This window comes from Nyctereutes procyonoides, unplaced genomic scaffold (assembly GCF_905146905.1).
Source record: "Nyctereutes procyonoides isolate TBG_1078 unplaced genomic scaffold, NYPRO_anot_genome, whole genome shotgun sequence".
NCBI lineage: Eukaryota > Metazoa > Chordata > Mammalia > Carnivora > Canidae > Nyctereutes > Nyctereutes procyonoides.
Genome location: NW_026575041.1, coordinates 11,454,598 through 11,473,866, shown reverse-complemented (window position 1 = coordinate 11,473,866; position 19,269 = coordinate 11,454,598). Strand labels below are relative to the sequence as shown.

Here is a 19,269-nt window from a genome sequence, read left to right as displayed (position 1 = left end):
TTGAGTAGCTTGAGTTAGAACACAGACAGTAAGCAGATTTTAACCAAGATCCCAACTCTGATCAACGGGTAATAGCTGCCAGAAGAACTGTATTGAGAAGCATTAAGGCCAGGCTAAGGCCCAGCAGTAATGTGGGCAATGATCAATCTGTAGTGCCTTCCAAGGGCATGGAATGGGGGAGTGACCCTATATGCTACATATTTGCCATCTATGAACCCCATGAGCTCTAAGCCCTTTCTTAGAGCTAACATTCTGTGCTTCTAAAAACCTAATTTATTCTTAATAATCATCAAATGCAGGCACTGAACACTAAACTTAGAACATTAAATATACTACCACTGGGCTTCCCATCCCTCCCCTCTCTTTTCTAGTTTCCAAAAATTCCTAAAGAACACCAAGTTGCTGTTCTCTATCATGAGGACATATGAGGGTCTCCCTCTGAGTCCCTTTTACTGTGACTTGCTTCCAGTTTAGAGTCTCATAGAGACTGTTAACAGAGGCCTCTGCTCACTCTCCCACAGCTGCAGCTGTCTGCACCCAGCACTGTGCTGCTCTCCCACTTCCAGCCATGCATTTGCCAAAACAAGACCAAGTAATAGTTTGTACCTTTTTGTCAGCTGTTATTTCTAAGTGCCAACACCTCCTGATCAAAAAATAGAAAAACTACTAAGGATGACTATTGTATGGAGATGACACAGCAGCATTAAAAATTGAAAAAAAAAAAAAAAAAACAGTTGGTGTTTACAGATGGAACACCTTCTGGCCTCCCAGTGACTCTGCCCTGGGTTCAGCTCCTATCTCTGCCACCCATGCTTTGTTCATTTGTAAGGTCTGCCCCTATATCCCAGCCCCATCAGAAAAGTCTCTATCTCTTGCCATTTACTCAGTAAGGAGTCAAAAAAATATGGTTTTAAATTTTGACTCCACTACTTCCTGAGTAAACAAGCTCCATTGACATCTCTGAGCCTCAACCTCTTCATCTGTAAAGTGGGGATCATCAGAGCGCCTACCTCAACAGAAATGACTGAAAAATAGAAAGCAATGGATGTGAAAGCCCTTTATGGCCATACAGGCATGAATTATCTTTCCTTCATTGCTGTAACTTTTTTTCCTTCTCCTCTTAGTCTCCTTCACATTACCCATAGGACTTTTCATTTCTGAACATGAAAGTAAAAATTGGTTTAAGGTGCTGAGATCACAGCTATGACATAATCTCATCTACCACAACTCCCCTGCAGGCTTCCTAACATAGTAGCTGACTGTCACAGGGTCTTTAGAAGTGGGATGGGCCTGGACAGAAGGATGCTTCCACTGAGATCTGCAGTCTTCCTGCTCTGATCAAGAACCAGTGCCTTTTGTAAGTCAGAAAGTAAACCCAAAAGCAATGCATAAACAAAAGAACTGCAGAACTCTCTAACAAAGTTAGTCAAAGCTATGTTGCTTTGTCCTAGTTTTCTGAATCACAAATGAAACATACTGTCACCAAGTATCTTATTTAAGGTTTGCCGTTAGAATATCCCATCAGAATAATTTGTAAGGACATTGGGAAAAGATTCCTATGGGAACATGACGTGTTATATTTATTTAGAGAAAACCACACTTCCCAAAGCGAAAGCATACAGACCGAAACACAAAGAAAAACCTATCTTTGGCCTCATTACTCATCCCATTTCCTACCACTAAAATCAGAATGCAAATTCATTGACATTTTTCTCTATGTTAAGCACTGGGTATGCCATGGTAAGTGAAACCCAATCTTTGCCTTTATGGAGTTCCCAGTCTAGTAGAGAGGCATAAGTATCCCCTGATGTTTAAAACCTTCGTTATCCTATCCTCAGGATTCTCCTCTCACATATTATTGGTCAATCCATAAAGATTTCCCTGTGATGTTACAGTCAAACACTGCAGTACTAGTCTGCCATATTTCAAGCCCTAAAGCTGTACTTTGTCCCCAAGCATTTTTACACTTACCTTCTGAGTTCCTCTGACCTCTACATATCTCAGGCTTTAGGTACTGCAGATCAGCAATCAATCACCTTCATTATTTTTTGACCTAGACTCTGTAAATTTCAGCTATTTAGTTTATTAAAAGGGAATCATATCTTCCTGAATTTAAAAAAGAAAAAAGTGAATCTGACTCCTCACATATCAAACCCCTGCCCAGATGTGGAAAAACCCATGAACTTTCTTGGAGCAGCCATGAGTAGATGTCACTGAGAAAGACCTTCAAGGCGCATTCTCCATGCCGTGAGGAAATAGCTTAGCCTAGCAGGGTTTCTCAGAGTAAACCTGCTTAAGGATGAAGAAAGATGTGACTTGGGCCCGGCACCATTTCTCACACTTGAAAAAGTAAGACAATCTCACCCTACCCCATCCCAGCTACCTGGTCTCCAAGGAAGTCATCTGTACTTCACAAGTTTTCCATATATTTCCTAATTTCCCCCAAATTAGTCGTCATCATCAGAACTGTTCATTGTATTAACTCCTTTTATGAAATTAACTCACCTTTTCTGGTGCTGTGTCTGTTAAAGGAGGAGCACATTGACAGATGGAATGTGTTTCAAGGGGTTGGGTAGATAAAGCAATGAGTTGCATTGCCCTTTGGTTTCAGGAAATACTACCACCTATGACACTCCTCTGTATAACAGCATACAGGAGTCCTTTCCAATACCCCTAAACTACTTCCCTACCAAAACACAGTCAGTCCTGGGCCGAATGCAAAAAGAGTATATCCTCTGGGTTCACAGCTGAATCAGGCTAATCTTGTACCCAGTCCATCAACTGGGTAAAATAGATGTTTGAAAAAAATAATTGCCTAAAACCAATTAACTTTCTATGGTTATTTGTTGACCAGAGGCCCACTGTCAATCAGAAGACTTGTAGTAAATGTCGTTGGCAAAGCTGACTTTTACTACATTGTCTTCTTTAGTTCCCTTCCCAGAGTTTTAAGGCTAGATTTAGTAGCAATTCTAATCAGAGATTTAGGGTCCTCCTCAATTTTTTTTTTATCTTCTTGAACCGACCCAGCGTTTTCCTGATGAATTAACATTAGAATAAAATCTTCAGTGTCCTGTGGTATATGCTGATGAAGATTTTGTGACATAAATGAACCAACCAGACACTTGTTTTTGAACAATGTGCTTCTTTGGAAAATAAAAGAGAAAGTGAAATAAAAGACCCAGAAATTCTGATAATGTGGCAGCAAACTACTGGAAGGACCCTCTGCTTGTACTGAATGGTTTCATTTTAACTATAAGTAATAGGGGCTCCACTTCTCAGTGTCAGACAGAAGGCATTCTCATAGGTCACTGTCCTGCTGAACTGCAGGTAACTAGTCTCCAGGCATTACTGACAGTTATGACCATTGAGAACCTGATACCATAACAGTGCTAAAGAGTTTTATGAGGATGAAGAGATTTTTGGAATGGCTCAAGGAGAGAGGGCAAGGAAAATGAACCCTGAACTGTGTCTGTTTCCTGTGCTTCAGAACAGGGCTTGTAGCTGTGATATGTGGTATATGACTGGTTGTTAGTTCACTGTCATTCTCCTTTCTTCTCTTCTCAGGAGGGCAAGAAGACTTCATTCTTTCTTATGAGCCTGTCACAAGGCAGGAAAGTAAGTTTCCCAGCATGCTCTGGTTCCTGATTTCCAGGCCATATCAGGTGACACCATTATAGGAGCCAAAGAGTGAAGAACTAAAGACTATAAATCTGCTTAATACTCACTTGTCCCCAGACCAGACTCTTTGGCATGAACAACTTCCCTGCTAGGTATGGGCAGTGACAGCTCCCAGGAGATGTCCCAGCAGCCCTCCAGATAAGTGGTCCTAAGTGGAAAGAATCACTAAAAAGCCCCACCTCCAGGACAAACGCATAAAATCTCCTGGGAGATTCTTGTCAGCTCAGTATTGAGAAAGGCTCTCTAGCACACCTGTCCTAAAATACAAGCCACCCCCTGAGCTGCTCCAGAAGCCTGCATCTTTTTCTGGGAGGCATTTATATAGACACTAATGGCTATTGACAAGGACATTGCAGAGAAAATTCAAGCATCAGAGGAGGAGTTGTACCAAACGGACTTTAGAGTTCCTTCTAAACTCATGTTACAAAAGAATCGGAAAAACCCCAGCAGAGAATAGACAGCATTTTGAGCTGAGGGAAAGATATAAAAACATAAGGTGTCATTATACTAACAATTACTTCTTAAAGTCATTATCTAAACAATGGCCAAACAGCTGCTTTGGAATCTTTTTTCTCCCACTCAATTGACTAAATTCAGTAGTTGTTTTGACATTGTGTAGGCATAACATAAGAGTAAGCAAAACCCCCTCCAAATGTTTCTTTTCATCAATAGACACTGCAGTTGCTTTTCCCTATTGGTAAATTCCAGAAAATAAACACAGCCAACATATCGAGTGTTCTCCTACAAGGCTGTATGGGCAACTTATCCAATGAAGTAACACCCTCAGCAGTTCTGTTTGGCAGTATTGCCTTCAGATTCACCCATGTAGGGCAGTTGTGCAGTCTTGACCAAGTCTTTCTCCTCATTTGCCTCTTCCGTTCCCTCTCTGCAGTAAACTATACCCGGCCAGTAATTATCCTGGGCCCCATGAAGGATCGGATCAATGACGACTTGATATCTGAATTCCCTGACAAATTTGGCTCCTGTGTGCCTCGTAAGTATTGTGTCTCTTTTTGCTAAAAGAAAGGACCCCCTCCTTTCAAGATGATAAAATATAATTCTGTTCCTCCAATGATCTCTCCAGTGATTCAGATACTATCAGTTATCTATTATCTAAACATCTTTTTTTTTCAATCTGAGCATTTTATTTAATTTTCTCTGCTTAAGACTTTTCATCAGTGCTGCCATGTATTGTTCCTTATTTAGTAGAGTATAATAAGTTCTCCAAACTGACTGTGGTACCCCAGAAAGCAGAATGAATCCTTTCTCTTTAACTCCCATAGCCTTTAAATAGCATAGAATTGTTGATAGGCATTAATATTTCTTTATAAATTGATTGAAATGTCACTGAAGCATCTTTTCCCATAGAATAAGAGAGACCAGAAACAAAGCCACGTATTAAAATCATCTCAGGATGACTTAGGGCCATGTGTCAATCACAAAACAAAACAGCCTTTTCCATGGGTAATTTCCAAGTGCTAGGATTTGAGCAGATGAAGACAAGAAAGCATATAAAACTTTAATCTACCTTCTAGGCCATCACAGACTTTAATCTGCTTTCTTGTCCTCATGGACAATCATCGGATCTCTTGGTCCCTCGGAGTGTAGCCCCATAAGAGTCTATCTGCTCTATCTCCCATGCACACCACACTTTCCCATTCACCCCCTACTCATTGCATTACATAAAAATGTGTATTGGACTTCTGCTTCTCTGTATGTGTGGCAGTATGTGTGAGTGTGTTTAAACAGACCGCCCCCCTTCCACAGGGAATTTCAGTTTATTAGATAACTGAGCTCTTAAATCTGATCCCAAAAAATATTTTTCTTATTATACGCTTTTTAAGCTTTGTGCTTTAAAGTGTCTCTTACATTTCAGCACTGCAGATGTTACCCAGAATACCTAAGAATAGTAGGAGTCATGTGTGTGCAAGTATGGAGACAGAAGGGAATTATATCTCATGAAACTGTTCCCAGCAAGGACTCAGATCCTGCCATACAGCCTATCTTGAGAAAGACTCCAGACAGAAATGTTCAGTCAAATCCTACTCCATTTAGCCTCCAGTGTGTTCCTCCATTTTGGAAAGAAAAAAACCGAGACAGTCCTTAATTATCATTTCCAATTTCCCTCCACCTTACACTCTTTCTTTAGTTTTAAATAAATAGTGTAATAACACAATTTAATGATAATATATATTCATTGTACAAAACCTGGAAAATGCTAAAAAGAAAGTTAAACGAGAAAATTTAAAGCATACAGATTTCCACAGAGTATCCAGAGATAACATTATTGTTAATATTTTCATAGATTTTCACCTATTCCTTCTTTCTATACACATATTTTCTCCTTTGTTTGGGTGCATGTTGGATATATACATATTTTTGGCTTAACATTATTTAAAATTTTATGGTAATATTTTAAATAATTATTACATCATAATCATTCCTCATTTATGGGTATTTTGGGTTGTCTCTCCTTTTCACTATTATGAAATATAATTAAGGTATAATTATAATTATGTTATAATTATTTATAATTTATAAATAAATATAATGAACATCTTTAAGGGTAAAACTAATTGAAGCTTTGATAATTTTTTGAGATAGATTAGGAAGAGAATATCTGAGTCAAAGATTGAAAATATTTTAACATCTTTTATTTATACTGAGAGGATTGTTTTCCCTTGTCCTTACTAAGAAATTTAATCACCTCTAACTATGGTTAGAGTTGATGACTTTTAGTCCACCTTAACTGTGGTGATCTCATTTTACATCTTTCACATCCCAAAATAAATTTTTACTGTTTGTCCATTTTTTTCCTCCTATTTATATGACACATTTTCTTGCTTTTTTGCTTCTCCTGTAATCTTTTATTGTGTCCTGGACATTGTGACACTATGTTATTGAGAGTCTGGATTTAGTTATCTTTATTTATAGGATATTATGTTTTTGTTCTGGCTGATAATAACTTACCGGCAAATCAGCTTCTTCAATTATGACTTGGTTTTACACTTTGTGAAGGTGGGTCTAGAATAAATCTAGAGTAACCTTCTAAATTATAGCCTTTCCACTCAGTTGGTTAAGTGTCTTGAATTTTGGCTCAGGTCATGATCTCGGGTCATGAAACCCAGCCCCACATCGGGCTCCATGCTGGATGTGGAACTTGCTCCTCCCTACCACCTCACTCTCTAAATAAAACAAAATAAGACAAAATAAAATAAAATGTTAAATTGTAGCCTTTCCAGGTACTCAACCAAATGCACAGTTCTAACTGAACTCTAGTGTCTCTTAGCACTAAAAAACCTTTACACCCTCCAGTTGTAAATGGAAGTAGAGTGAATATAGAGTTCCCATCATGTGTTTCTCCGTTCTCAAAATCACAGCCCTGTGCTGCTGGTCATCTGATGTGTGACAGCAGCTGTTCCCTACACTTTGTCTAGTTTTATAGTTGCTTACCATGGGAAGCTGACTGGTACCTGTCACTATGTCATGGTCCCCCATATTACATATTTTTGTATATCTATGTTGAGGGTATGGTGAAGAAAATGGGTGTAAAGGACATTTATGAATATAAATTACCTTAATTGTATTATTTTTGTCTTATAAAGATACTACGAGGCCAAAGCGTGACTATGAGGTGGATGGCAGAGACTATCACTTTGTCATTTCCAGAGAACAAATGGAGAAAGATATCCAAGAGCACAAGTTTATAGAAGCTGGCCAGTACAATGACAACTTATATGGAACCAGTGTGCAGTCTGTGAGATTTGTAGCAGAAAGGGTACGTCCACCAATCATCTTATACCTCCTCTAAAGAAGGTTCCCAGGTGGCAAGCTGCATTTTTGGTCCCCACTCTCTCTTGATTGCAGTTGTAAATTTTGATTATTCCTTTTAAGACTTCCAAGCAGAGAATGACTTTAGAGCAAGGTCATTAATCTTTGTTCTAATCTCAATAAAGCATGCTGTCTGACTTGTGGGGAGAAGGGGGTTATAAACCTAAAGGCAATTAACAGCTTGAAGTTTATAGAGATTCACTTTGTCCTTGACTCACTTATCTTTGGCCCCAGTAAACAACATTGAATTTATTAAGGAAGCTTTATTACTCTTGGTTAAGTCAGCATCCTCGGTTCTTTTTATTAGCAGGAGTTACATTTTATTTCCCTGAAAACTTGGGACCCTTATAGTGAGGGGTAGCCAGATGAAGAGGGCTAGGGCCTAGCTTATAGCTGGCAGAAATTCCAACTTAGAGGAGGTGTGAATACTGCCATTCCCTTCCCATCGATCATTTCAAGGGCACAGAAAAGAAGAAAATGTTCAAGAGAGAACAGGATAGGAAGGCTCTTGGGTGTGCCTCTAAGATCTGCCTATAGAGAGATCCTAGTCTCCTGTCAACACAGAGGACCCAACTTCATGGGAGAAAAGAAAAGAGTTAAGAGTCAATCATATTTGTTATATAATTAATATTTATTGGGTTGATTTGATGTGACTTGACATAACCTTTTGATGTGCTGGTAAAAAGTTAAAGAAATTTTAATGTCTACCTGAGAATACAATAAGCTGCATCTCTCGCTCTCCCTCAAAAATTAGCTATATATATCTATGAGCTATATCATATTGTTTCTAATCAGTTTCCTGGATGATTGCATCTATTCTCTCCTTTGAACATGTAAATACAACCTTTGTTAACTTGAAACGTTCTGGCCAGTGAATAATCAAACAGCATTTAGACATTTTGATTAGCTGTTACATTTCACAGAGAGCAAGCTTGGAATTTATTACTTAAGTGATATAGGGCTTGAACCATCTTAGTTGGTTCAAGTATGCGCTGGAGTCTCTTTGTTTTCACACGGGTATTAAAGGAAGTTTTTAATCCTCTATTATTGATTTAGGACTGTTACTATCTGTACAATATGCTTTTTCTCTTCTAAAGTTCTTCTGGCCTCAGGGTAATGAGGCCATCTCTCTCCGGGAGTTAGAATATGATGTTTGCCAAATGTAGCTACTTTTCCTAAAATACTTCACAAAGCAGCTCCTTGCTCTGAGCACTCATTGCAGTAGAAGCCAAGTTAAATGAGGTGTGCTATATGTAATAGAGTTTTCATTTAACAAACAAGAAATTTACATTCACTGCGCATACTCTCAGCACTTAAGATGTAATATTGAAGGTAACTCTTTTTGTGTCTGTCCTGAGCTATACTAGACTGAGCATATCCAGGGCAGGATACATATAAGCACTCAGCAAATGTTTATGAAATTGGTCCAAATTCACGTGATTCACGTCATTCCTCCAGATTTAACATTGGTCAGGGTGAGACAATGAGGTTTCTATTTATTCCAGCCAATGATACTGTCAGTGCTCAAGACTTGAGTTTGAGTTCTTCTAACACTGAGACTTTGAGCAAGTTACTTATTATTTCTAAGTCTTAGTCTTATCTTCCATACATTGTGGCTTATAATACCTACCTCATAGATTTGGGGATTTCTTGTTGACAGTTGTCTTCAGAGATGTTTTTTGAGAGCTTCATGAATGTGGACCCAATCATATCATATAAGGCTATGTATCTTTGTGCAAAACGTCAGGTATTTACTTAAGAAAATTAAGCTAACGTAAAATCTCCATCCCAGTAGCAGGCCCTTAGTAAGGGAGTAATAAATATGAGTTATCAAAAGCATTCAGGGATGACCCTGAATATCCACCTTTATTTATGCTTTGCAATGATACTTTTCCAACCTTTAGAAATTCAGTATCCCTTACCTTCCTCTAAAACATGCTTACTTTTTTTGTTTTGCTTTTGTTTGTTTGTTTTGGTTGCGTTATGATCATTCTTTCTGGATTAACTCCATATTTTTCTTCTCTTTCTACCAGGGCAAACACTGTATACTTGACGTGTCAGGAAATGCTATCAAGCGGTTACAAGTTGCCCAGCTCTATCCCATTGCCATCTTCATTAAGCCCAAATCTCTGGAACCTCTGATGTAAGTGGAGGGCACAGGAGGCTGTCTTCCAGCTGCCTGTTCCATGTGACACAGCAAATTGCTGACAGCTCTTTGTCATAAGTGCTTATAAGTCAGAAGTGCCATTGTTTATTTTTTTTAAGCATTTCCTTTTTGAAAAAATATATGAAAGTCTTTTGAACCACTAGAGACATAATGTCAGTAATTCCCTAACATGTCTTCACTAATGTTTCTTGATTTTTATGTTCATTTCACAAGTTAGTGTGTATGTGTGTGATTTGTTCTGTTTTGTTTTGTTTTGTTTTGTTTTATTGTTTTGAAGGTAGGTTGTTTTGGCTTGGTTTTCAATGATAGGAAGCAATCATCTTTGCTTACCTCTTTCTTGTGAAAGCAGTTCCATTAGTAAATCTTTTAAAATGTGTGGATTTTTGTAGAGGGAACAGACAATATTCAAGACTCTTTGTATTAACATTTCATTTAGTTCTAGCATAGAATTCTTCTGTTCCTTAATTAGAACCTCATGTATGTAGGACACTATTCTTAATAGGGAGTTTTCTTAGTGACATGGCAGTAGCACATCTGTAACTTACACCAATAGCTCCATACCAGTGCACATTTATGAATAAGGCAAAAACTTGGATTTTTTGTTGTTCTTTTTTTTTTTTTTTTCAGAGGGCTGGGAAAATATCTTCCTTCAAATTCATTAAACAAATTGGGCAAATATTTACAACCAGTCTATAAAGTAACACATTTTCAGTGGCAGTTTGATAGAAATTGTTGACATTGCTTTCTAGACAACTCCCATACAAACATGAGGCTACAGTAGCCAAAAGGGCAGCAGACCAAAGAGGCTATAGCAGGCACTTGAAAACCAGTTGGGCTAGATTTGGTTTTTCTCTTTGCCTCTGATCAGTATGTCACCTCAGGCAAGTTATTTGACAGCCCTAAGATTTAGTTCCTCTCCTCGAAACTAGGCACATTAATAATACATACCTCCCAGCTGGTATAAAGGTTAAACATGATCACGAATACAAAGCTCCCCATATGGTCTTTAGCATATATAAACACTCAATAAGTAGTAGCTACTATAACTGTAAAAAATTTCAAGTTACTTCATTGTTAAAGGAGTAAAACTATTTTATCATTACAAAACACAAAAACTACCTTTTCCAAGAGGTCACAAGAGATAATGCCAGTGTGTCTATTATAAGAGCTTTGCTAAAATGTGCCTCCATTTGGGCCTTGAGATTTAGAGCATTTGACAGGGTGCAGAAGTGAACTCCAGAGAACTGGAAAATAGTGTGCATGGGAAAACCAAAGAAAAGGAAATTGCTTAATCCCAGAGGTGAAACAATTACTTGCAGAGGTATCAGCCAACTGTTCCACATCTTCTGTATGAGTGGAGAAATAGAGCAAGCTGCAGTAGCTAAAGAGTTGCAACCTAAAAGAATTAAGTTACACAGTCTCTGGGGAAATTGCCAGAGAGGTGTCTTAAAAGCAGAATCCATTCCCATAAATAAAAGATGGACAAAGGTTCTTACTAGGATGAAAAAATAAAATCGAGAGGTCACTGACAGTACTTTCCACCCCAAGATTTTAGGTTTTTAGATGTTAAATTATAACATCAAGAGTTTTGCCCATGGTTAGCCCATGGAGAAATATGAATTGATGATAAAATACTGGTTCCTGATATTATTATCCCTGATAGCATGCTTTAAATCTCTCCTCATATAGGATACGGTGTTGGGTAGTGCACAAAGTAAATTAAGCAACCATAAATTTCATTATGCAAAAGTGATTTATAATCTGTAAAGAGCCTCATAAATGTTATTAGCAATGCTAACATGAAGAAGAATAGAAAAATGGGAACAGCACCTCCTGGGAACAGCATCTTAAAGGCCTGTTTCAGAAATAGAAGAATAAGGTTTCACATCATAAATACTCGGTGGGATAAATGGCTTCCCAGGGAAGTGAGGCCTGAGGGAGAAACAGCAGTTTCACATTTGCTTCAGTGTGATATTGGGAGACATTCCATCTGGTGTTCGGTAGGAGAAGGGTCTACTTCCTTCCACAACTATGAGATGACTTATTTAGTTTTGCCTTGGGGCGCTGTCACAGCCACTTATCACCAAGGAAAATTAAACATACCGAAGGCTGGATTCCACAATGAGGACCGTGAATCTGACATAATTTGCTGCAGCCATATTCATGAGTCTTGAGTGCAGTAATGGTGACATTCAGACTAATGTGATCTTATTATTACATGCTGAATGTTTACTTTCCATTTACCTCTTCTCCAAGGGTTTTTACTTTGGGAGCAAAGCTGGCATGAATTGCCCATTCCCCAGGGAGGAGTGAATGCTAGGTCAACTGGAACAAAAGCATGGCAGCTGTCACATTTAGGCACTGATACATCATCACACACATTATTTCACAAGTGCATCACCCACAGCAAACCACAGAGCTTATTAGCACATACATAGCTGGCTCTTCAGAGGAGCATAAAACCAAGGGTGTATATAAAAGAGATGTTCTTTTTATAGCATGCCACTGCATGACCTCTGTTGCTCACCCCCACCTCTTGGCAGTGTGAAGCTTTCCTGTGTGTCTCTCTCTTGCCAGCCCCAATCTGATTTTACCTTCTTGCTCCTGCGGTGGCCCACGTTTTCTTTTGTCTTCAACTGTACCATAATTATGTTTTTTTATCTAGTTTTCCATTCATTCATTCATTTACTCATTCAACAAATAAGTCTTGAACCAGACTCTGGTGACACATGCTGATGAACATAACCCTGCTCTCTGCCTTCAGTGAACTCACAGATTAGACAAGGAGACAAAGTATATAATAGATGATACATCAGAGGATAAAATTGGAATTCAGTCATGGCTACAGTAATTGCCAAGGGAATTCAAAGAACACAAGCTAGAGCATGAGCAAGGAAGTCCAAGAAGATCCAGCATCACATGATTTCTTGACACCTGGAGCAAAACTCCATCTTTCTATGAAATGTATCCCTGGATTTAGCCTAACATCTTCTGTATCCAAGGGTGACATCCACTCACAGCTTCTAGGACTGTGCTATTTGGGAAGAGAATCCTAGATACCATCCCTCAGGGCAGGAGGAGTTTATCTCAGCATCAAGAGTTCAGGAAATTCCTATTTTTTTCTATTGCAGCCATCAGATCATGTTGAAAATCATGTTAATATTGGACATCAGGTTTTTTTTTTATATATTGGACATCAGTTTTTTAATTTTTTTCCAAATAAACCCCTTGAGAAAGTCTTGGTATAATGGAAAGCCTGTTTTTTTTAAAAAAAAAAAAGATTTTATTTATTTATTTATGATAGACACAGAGAGAGAGAGAAGCAGAGACACAGGGTCCATGCAGGGAGCCCGATGTGGGACTCGATCCCAGGTCTCCAGGATTGCGCCCCAGGCCAAAGGCAGGGGCAACTGCTGCACCACCCAGGGATCCCAGTTTGACTAAAAACTGATTTTAAAAGAACCTTAAGGAATCCCTGGGTGGCTCAGCAGCTTAGTGCCTGCCTTCAGTCCAGGGCGTGATCCTGGAGTCATAGGATCGAGTCCTGCATCAGGCTCTTGTATGGGGCCTGCTTCTCCCTCTGCCTATGTCTCTACCTCTCTCTCTCTCTGTGTGTGTGTCTCTCATGAGTAAATGAATAAAATATCTTAAAAATAATAAAAATAAAAAAATAAAAGACCCCCAAAACTTTGAGTTCTGACATCAGATTTATTCTTTTACCCTGTCAAGTCCCTTTATCACTTCAGGCCACAGTGACATGCCCTAAAACCACATTTCCCATACCCCAGTCTCTAGTTTCCTCAGTGGCATGTAAAGGCAGCAATGCTTTCAATATTCTGTGTGCCCCTGTGATGCATCCCAGTGGGCCAACCAAAGTACCTTTGCCCTTGGCTAGACTTTTATCAGCCCAGTGCAGCCACACTTGTATTCATATGATGATAAGAGGCAAGAATTCTCACTTTGATTAATAAGACGTCTTTGATTAAGAAAAAATATGAAGATAAAATAATTTTTACTTAGTAAGTATGGATGTTTGGTAGGCAAAATATTTTCCCACCTAGAGCACATGGGAAGATAAAGCTGTCACTGATTGGGAATCAGTAGATTGGGTTATTTTCCATTTCCTTCCTACTCAATTTGTTCTTGAGGCTCTATTTAAATAATCTTAAAATGACTAAGCGGCACTTATATACACCAATAGTTGACAGACTAACAGAAAGAAAGGGACAGAGTCAGAGTCCCAGGCATAGTTCCTTTATAGCCCATTTTCCTATCAGAACAACAAAAAAACCAAATCAACATGGAGCCTCTTCCTGAGATCCTCTATCCTTGTTCACTATGTAGGTTACTTGCTTATTATAATCTATTGGAAAATATTTTGATTCCAGCATGTTTGATTGTTACATTCTCTCTGTGTCTATTTATTCACACCTCCCTCAGCCAATCCTTCAAATGCCATTTGATTTGAGGCATTCGATGAAGTTCGAGGCACCTGGGTGGCTTAGGTGGTTAAGCGTGAAACTCTTGGTTTCTTTTTTTTTTTTTTTTAAAGTTTGAGGAATAATTTTTTTTTTAATTTTTATTTATTTATGACAGTCACACAGATATAGAGAGAGGGGCAGAGACACAGGCAGAGGGAGAAGCAGGCTCCATGCACCGGGAGCCTGATGTGGGATTTGATCCCGGGTCTCCAGGATCACGCCCTGGGCCAAAGGCAGGCGCTAAACCGCTGCGCCACCCAGGGATCCCGAAACTCTTGGTTTCTGATCAGGTCATGATCTCAGGGTCACGGGATGGCTCCATGCTCAGCAGGGAGTCTGCTTCCCCTCTCTCTCTCCCTCTGGCCCTCCCCCTGCTTGTGCTAGCTCTCTCTCTCTCTCTCTCTCTCTCTCTCGATCGCTTTCTCTCTCGCTCTCTTTCTGTCTCTCTGAAGTAAATAAATAAATCTTAAAAAAAAAAAAGATATTTGCTTCACCCTTTGTAGAATCTGTGCATTCTGTAGAGCCACAGAATGCACATGACTAAAGGGCCTGTCACATTTTCTATAATTCTCAGAAAGCACATTCTGTTTCTCCATTCCACATATTTCCCACTACACACTGAAGATGAACAGCAGCCCATGGGTAGAATGGGGAGTGGAGAACTCAAAGGTTTCTGTGAGGGCAGGACCTGCCAATGGTCAAGTCTGGTTCTCTCAGATGTGATGAGGTACCAAAGGCTCTGATGTCCCCTCCCTTCTCTCCATCTCTTCTCCCTGCCTCTGACCACCTCTTGACGATTTCATCCAAATCTATGTCCTACATTTAAGAGAGGTCAAGATATTCTAGGACAAAGTCCAAGGAAGAGTAACCAGGAAGGTTAGGATTTGGAAATCACATCCAATGAGAGTAGACGAAGGAAGTAGGGCAATTTATTCTGAAGGAGTGGTAGCCTCAAGGGACGAATGAGCACTTGATTTAAAGATCCTAGTGCCTATCAAGGAGGAAAGTTTAGTCATACTCTGTGTGACTGTAGAGGACAGCAGGGAGCAGTGACTGAAAGTCATAAAGAGATAGATTCTACATCAGTCTAGTGTGGAACCGAGAGACTGCCCAGGGTGAGCCCTCTGGGAGGGGGTCCTTGTCGCTGAAATTATTCCAACAAAGAGGAGTCTCAAATAAGGACTAGGAAGCCGCTAGTAAGACTACACTGTGCTTCCTGCAGGATTCATTTTTGCCACACATTTTAATTTTTCAGGATTTGGTACATTCCGTGTGTGTGCTAATACCAAACCCTCATTTTCCCAGGGAGATGAATAAGCGTCTAACAGAGGAACAAGCCAAGAAAACCTATGATCGTGCAATTAAGCTAGAACAAGAATTTGGAGAATATTTTACAGGTAAGTTCATTTACCCTCGTACTGTGAGAAAGGATCAACTGTCTAGCATTTGGCATTAGAGGGGGCTCTGGGCCTGGTATATCTGGGCCCTAAAACATTCCTCTTGAGAAATCCTAATTTCCCTCTGCTTTACCTATCTGATCCAGAACTCTGGGTTCTGTTTTCTCTGGATTTAGCTGCAGCCAGCTCTAGATTCCCACTGGCCCTCTGCAAAAGCATGAGTCACAGATGGCACTGAGTTGTCTCCCACTATTAAGATTTTAGGTGGGGTGCCTTGGTGACTCAGTCAGTTAAGTGTCCACTCTTGATTTTGGCTCAGGTCAAATCTCAGGGTCCTGAGAATTGGGCTCTGTGCTGGGCATGGAGCCTGCTTGGAAATCTCTTTGTCACTGCTCCCTCTTTCCCTCTCTAAAAATCTAAAAAAAGGAAAAGAAAAAGGAGAAGATTTTAGACATTAAACTATCTCCCTGATATCATCAGAATACTTGAAGAGGAAACTTTTAGGACCCAATTAGGCAACATCCAAAGCAGTGCCTCATGAGAAGCAGTCTCAGGGCTCCATTCTCTGCTTCAATGACCTGGAGGTCTGGCTCCCGTTAGCAGCAATTGAACAAGATGCTTCCTTGTGTTTCCATTAATTCCACGTCAAGGCCCAGTGCAAAACATTGCTTTTCTTTTTAAATATTTCCTTGGAAACATGAAGTTTGGGGAATAGGGAAAGGTTTTCTTGCCCTGGTATCCTGGGTTCTCTACTCTATCATGCTTTCATGAAACACTGGTCAAATCCAAAGAGTAATCGAACTGTGTGGAAAATACCTTACAACGAATGGTTTAGAAAGAAGAAATTTCTTCCTGGATTAGCTTTTAAGAAGTTAGATGCTTTACTGTTTGCCTTATACAGAATATGAAAATGCCAATGGCTTAGCGGTGTCCAAATATGTTGAACCCAGTAATCTTGAGTAAAATTTCAATCAATAATAAAAGTATGGGTTATGTTTTATCCCAAAAGAAAATCCAGGTATAAACATCAAATCACAGTTATGCACATTTTGACCAGTGGTTCATACTCGGAAGTAAAATAGAGTAATCAATATATTCTCAGGGTTGTTTTTGAAAATCTAAACTATGTCTCAGTAGCAATTCATTGATTATCTCTGATGTCCTATAGATAGTATTGACATGTTTTGGAGATCTATCTAAGCTAACTTAGTTCAAATGAGATTATGAAATATACTTAAATCTGCTTCAGGTGACTTGGGTTTTAGGTAATTCACAGGTTAACAGTTTGTTTATATTTCCTCTTATTTATGTTTTATTATAAGTAGCCCACATAAGGCATTCTCAACATGAGCAGCCCTGTTATGGCAAAATATCAGTTTATAAGATTGCTTGGAGAATGAGTGTGGTTTCCCATTAAGGGTTTCGGAGTTGGAGGGGTTAACTCAATTTGCCTCCACAACCTCATTATTTTCTTGGTGTCTAAAATGTCTAAATTTCTGCATCTACCAAGGTTAATACAGTATACAGAATAAAAGGCCAGATTTCTTTGATAAGCAGGGAGATCTCCATCTGAAAATTGATCAGTGCCTAGTCCAGTATCTGGCCAACAGTAGGCACCCATAAAATTTCAGTATATAAATGATTCATTGTCCAGACCACAAACAGACATGGAGAAGGTAGAAAGACTGTGTGTAACTAATTTGTTATCTGATCTAGGACATGCATTGAAAGCATACTTTTTTTCTTTTACTCACTGATGTGACCTTGCTTAAGTAAATTTCCCACTTTGTCTTACTAATGCAAGGTAATAGAAGTTTCCAGATGAGTTTGTCTGTCCCTGGTTTGAGCTTCTGCTGTGTGATTGATGACTGTTCGTCACCAACAAGGCATGATTCCTAACTCTAGCGTGTTTGCTTTTGTTCTAGCTATTGTCCAAGGAGACACCTTAGAAGATATATATAATCAATGCAAGCTTGTTATTGAAGAGCAATCTGGGCCTTTCATCTGGATTCCCTCAAAGGAAAAGTTATAAATTAGCTACTGCACCTCCGACAATGACAGAAGAGCATTTAGAAGAACAAAATATATATAATATACTACTTGGAGGCTTTTATGTTTTTGTTGCATTTATGTTTTTGCAGTCAATGTGAATTCTTATGAATGTACAACACAAACTGTGTGAAGCCATGAAGGAAACGGAGGGGCCACAGGGTGGGACAGAAAAGACATTGCAGTATGCAGGAAGGCTTTGGTTTGCTCAAAGTGCCAGGTATAGGGATGAACGTCTGACGGGCTTTCTGCCCAAGAGATGGGCAGCCTCCTCACCCCAGCAGATGTCCAGAGCTGATTTAGCTGCTGAGCTCTCTGTGTTTTTTGCTTTAAAGAAAAGTTGCCAGCACTTGAACTTCACCAACCTTCCCATTACCCACATCTGTAATTGGTACACTTCGAATTTTATAACTATGCACACTCTTTGATTTCTTAACGAACAAAAGAAAGAAGGAAGGAAAAAGGAAAGGAGTCCCTTTGGAGACGGCATAATAGCAGGGAAGGATAAGTGCGTAGTTTCTTTGACATCTACAAAGATGAGCATTTCATAAAATTCACAAGTGTATGGAGGACTGAACCTCACTGAAAGGAGGGGATTCCACCTGAGGTTAGCTTTATGATTGTTTGTTGTCTATTTTGCCATTTATAAACTGAAAGAAGGCACTAAAGATGAGAATAATTTATACAATAAAAATATATTAAATGTATAGAAACGAATTTCTATAGGTTAAAAAAAGTTTTGTGAAATATTTTGTAAAGACTAATTGAAAGACTAAATGAATGCACTATCAGCAGATGATCAAATTCAAGAACTGAAAGTTGCACTCTCCCTTTTGTTGCCAATGATACATTAAGAGCATCTGAGTTCCTCCCAAAGTCTGACCAAGACTTCTCCCTCACTTACCTCCCATGATCTCCCTTCCATATTAGTGACACACTCTCATGGAGCACATCCCTTACTGAGTTGCCCTCATGGGTATTTTTGGAAGACATTTGGTTAATGCATCTCTAAGCTGATGGCTTTCAGAGACAAACTCATGCAAATGATCTAAAGAGAAGTTTTTGCTTTTATCTTTTTAAACAACCTGGGCCTGCCATGCAAAGAGTTGAATAACTGTTCCTAGTTACTTACATGCAATTCTCAAAGGATCATTTGGTATGTTAGCCAACCATGAGTAATGAGGACTTTTTTTTTTTTTTTTTTTTTTTTGTCTGTTTCACAAGTAACTGAGGGTTTTTGTAACAGCCAGAGATGGTATCGAGCCATGGAAAGATCTGTTCCAAGAAGCACTATTTCTTTGAGGAAGAGAGAAATACCTGGTTGGGGGGTGAGGGGTGCAGACTTTTGTTTCCGTGTACAGGGCAAAGAGAACCACAAGGAAAGACAATTAACAACTTTGAGCTCAACCAATTGAACTGCCTTTTTCGGGGGCTGCACCTGGACCAAGTTTATTTTTTAGCAATTATAATAATGATGATTTAAGAAAAAAAAACCTCCCGAAGCCTATATCCCACTTTAGAGCTGATGATGACATCAGTGTTGCTTGTGCCCACGGTGTTTAGAGAGAGACTTTTTGGTGATCTCAATAACCACTCAACTCTGGGTTCTATGCATGCCCAGACTAAGCCCCATCGCCTTATTTCTGGGGTACATCCAGACCTGGCA

General features: G+C 39.2%; 1 protein-coding gene across 17 annotated transcripts in view; it reads left to right on the top strand.

The window, feature by feature from the left end:
* The window catches only part of DLG2 (discs large MAGUK scaffold protein 2), an 885,772-nt gene extending 868,105 nt beyond the window's left edge, over window positions 1–17,667 (top strand). For all 17 annotated transcript variants that reach the window (XM_055320441.1, XM_055320437.1, XM_055320439.1 and 14 more), the window contains 6 exons: window positions 3,565–3,615; window positions 4,571–4,672; window positions 7,284–7,456; window positions 9,543–9,652; window positions 15,463–15,554; window positions 17,480–17,667. In XM_055320441.1, coding sequence (XP_055176416.1) covers window positions 3,565–3,615; window positions 4,571–4,672; window positions 7,284–7,456; window positions 9,543–9,652; window positions 15,463–15,554; window positions 17,480–17,586 — 635 coding nt within the window. In that variant the 3' untranslated portion in view covers window positions 17,587–17,667. The remainder of the gene's footprint in view (window positions 1–3,564; window positions 3,616–4,570; window positions 4,673–7,283; window positions 7,457–9,542; window positions 9,653–15,462; window positions 15,555–17,479) is intronic.
* Window positions 17,668–19,269: the final 1,602 nt, after the last annotated feature.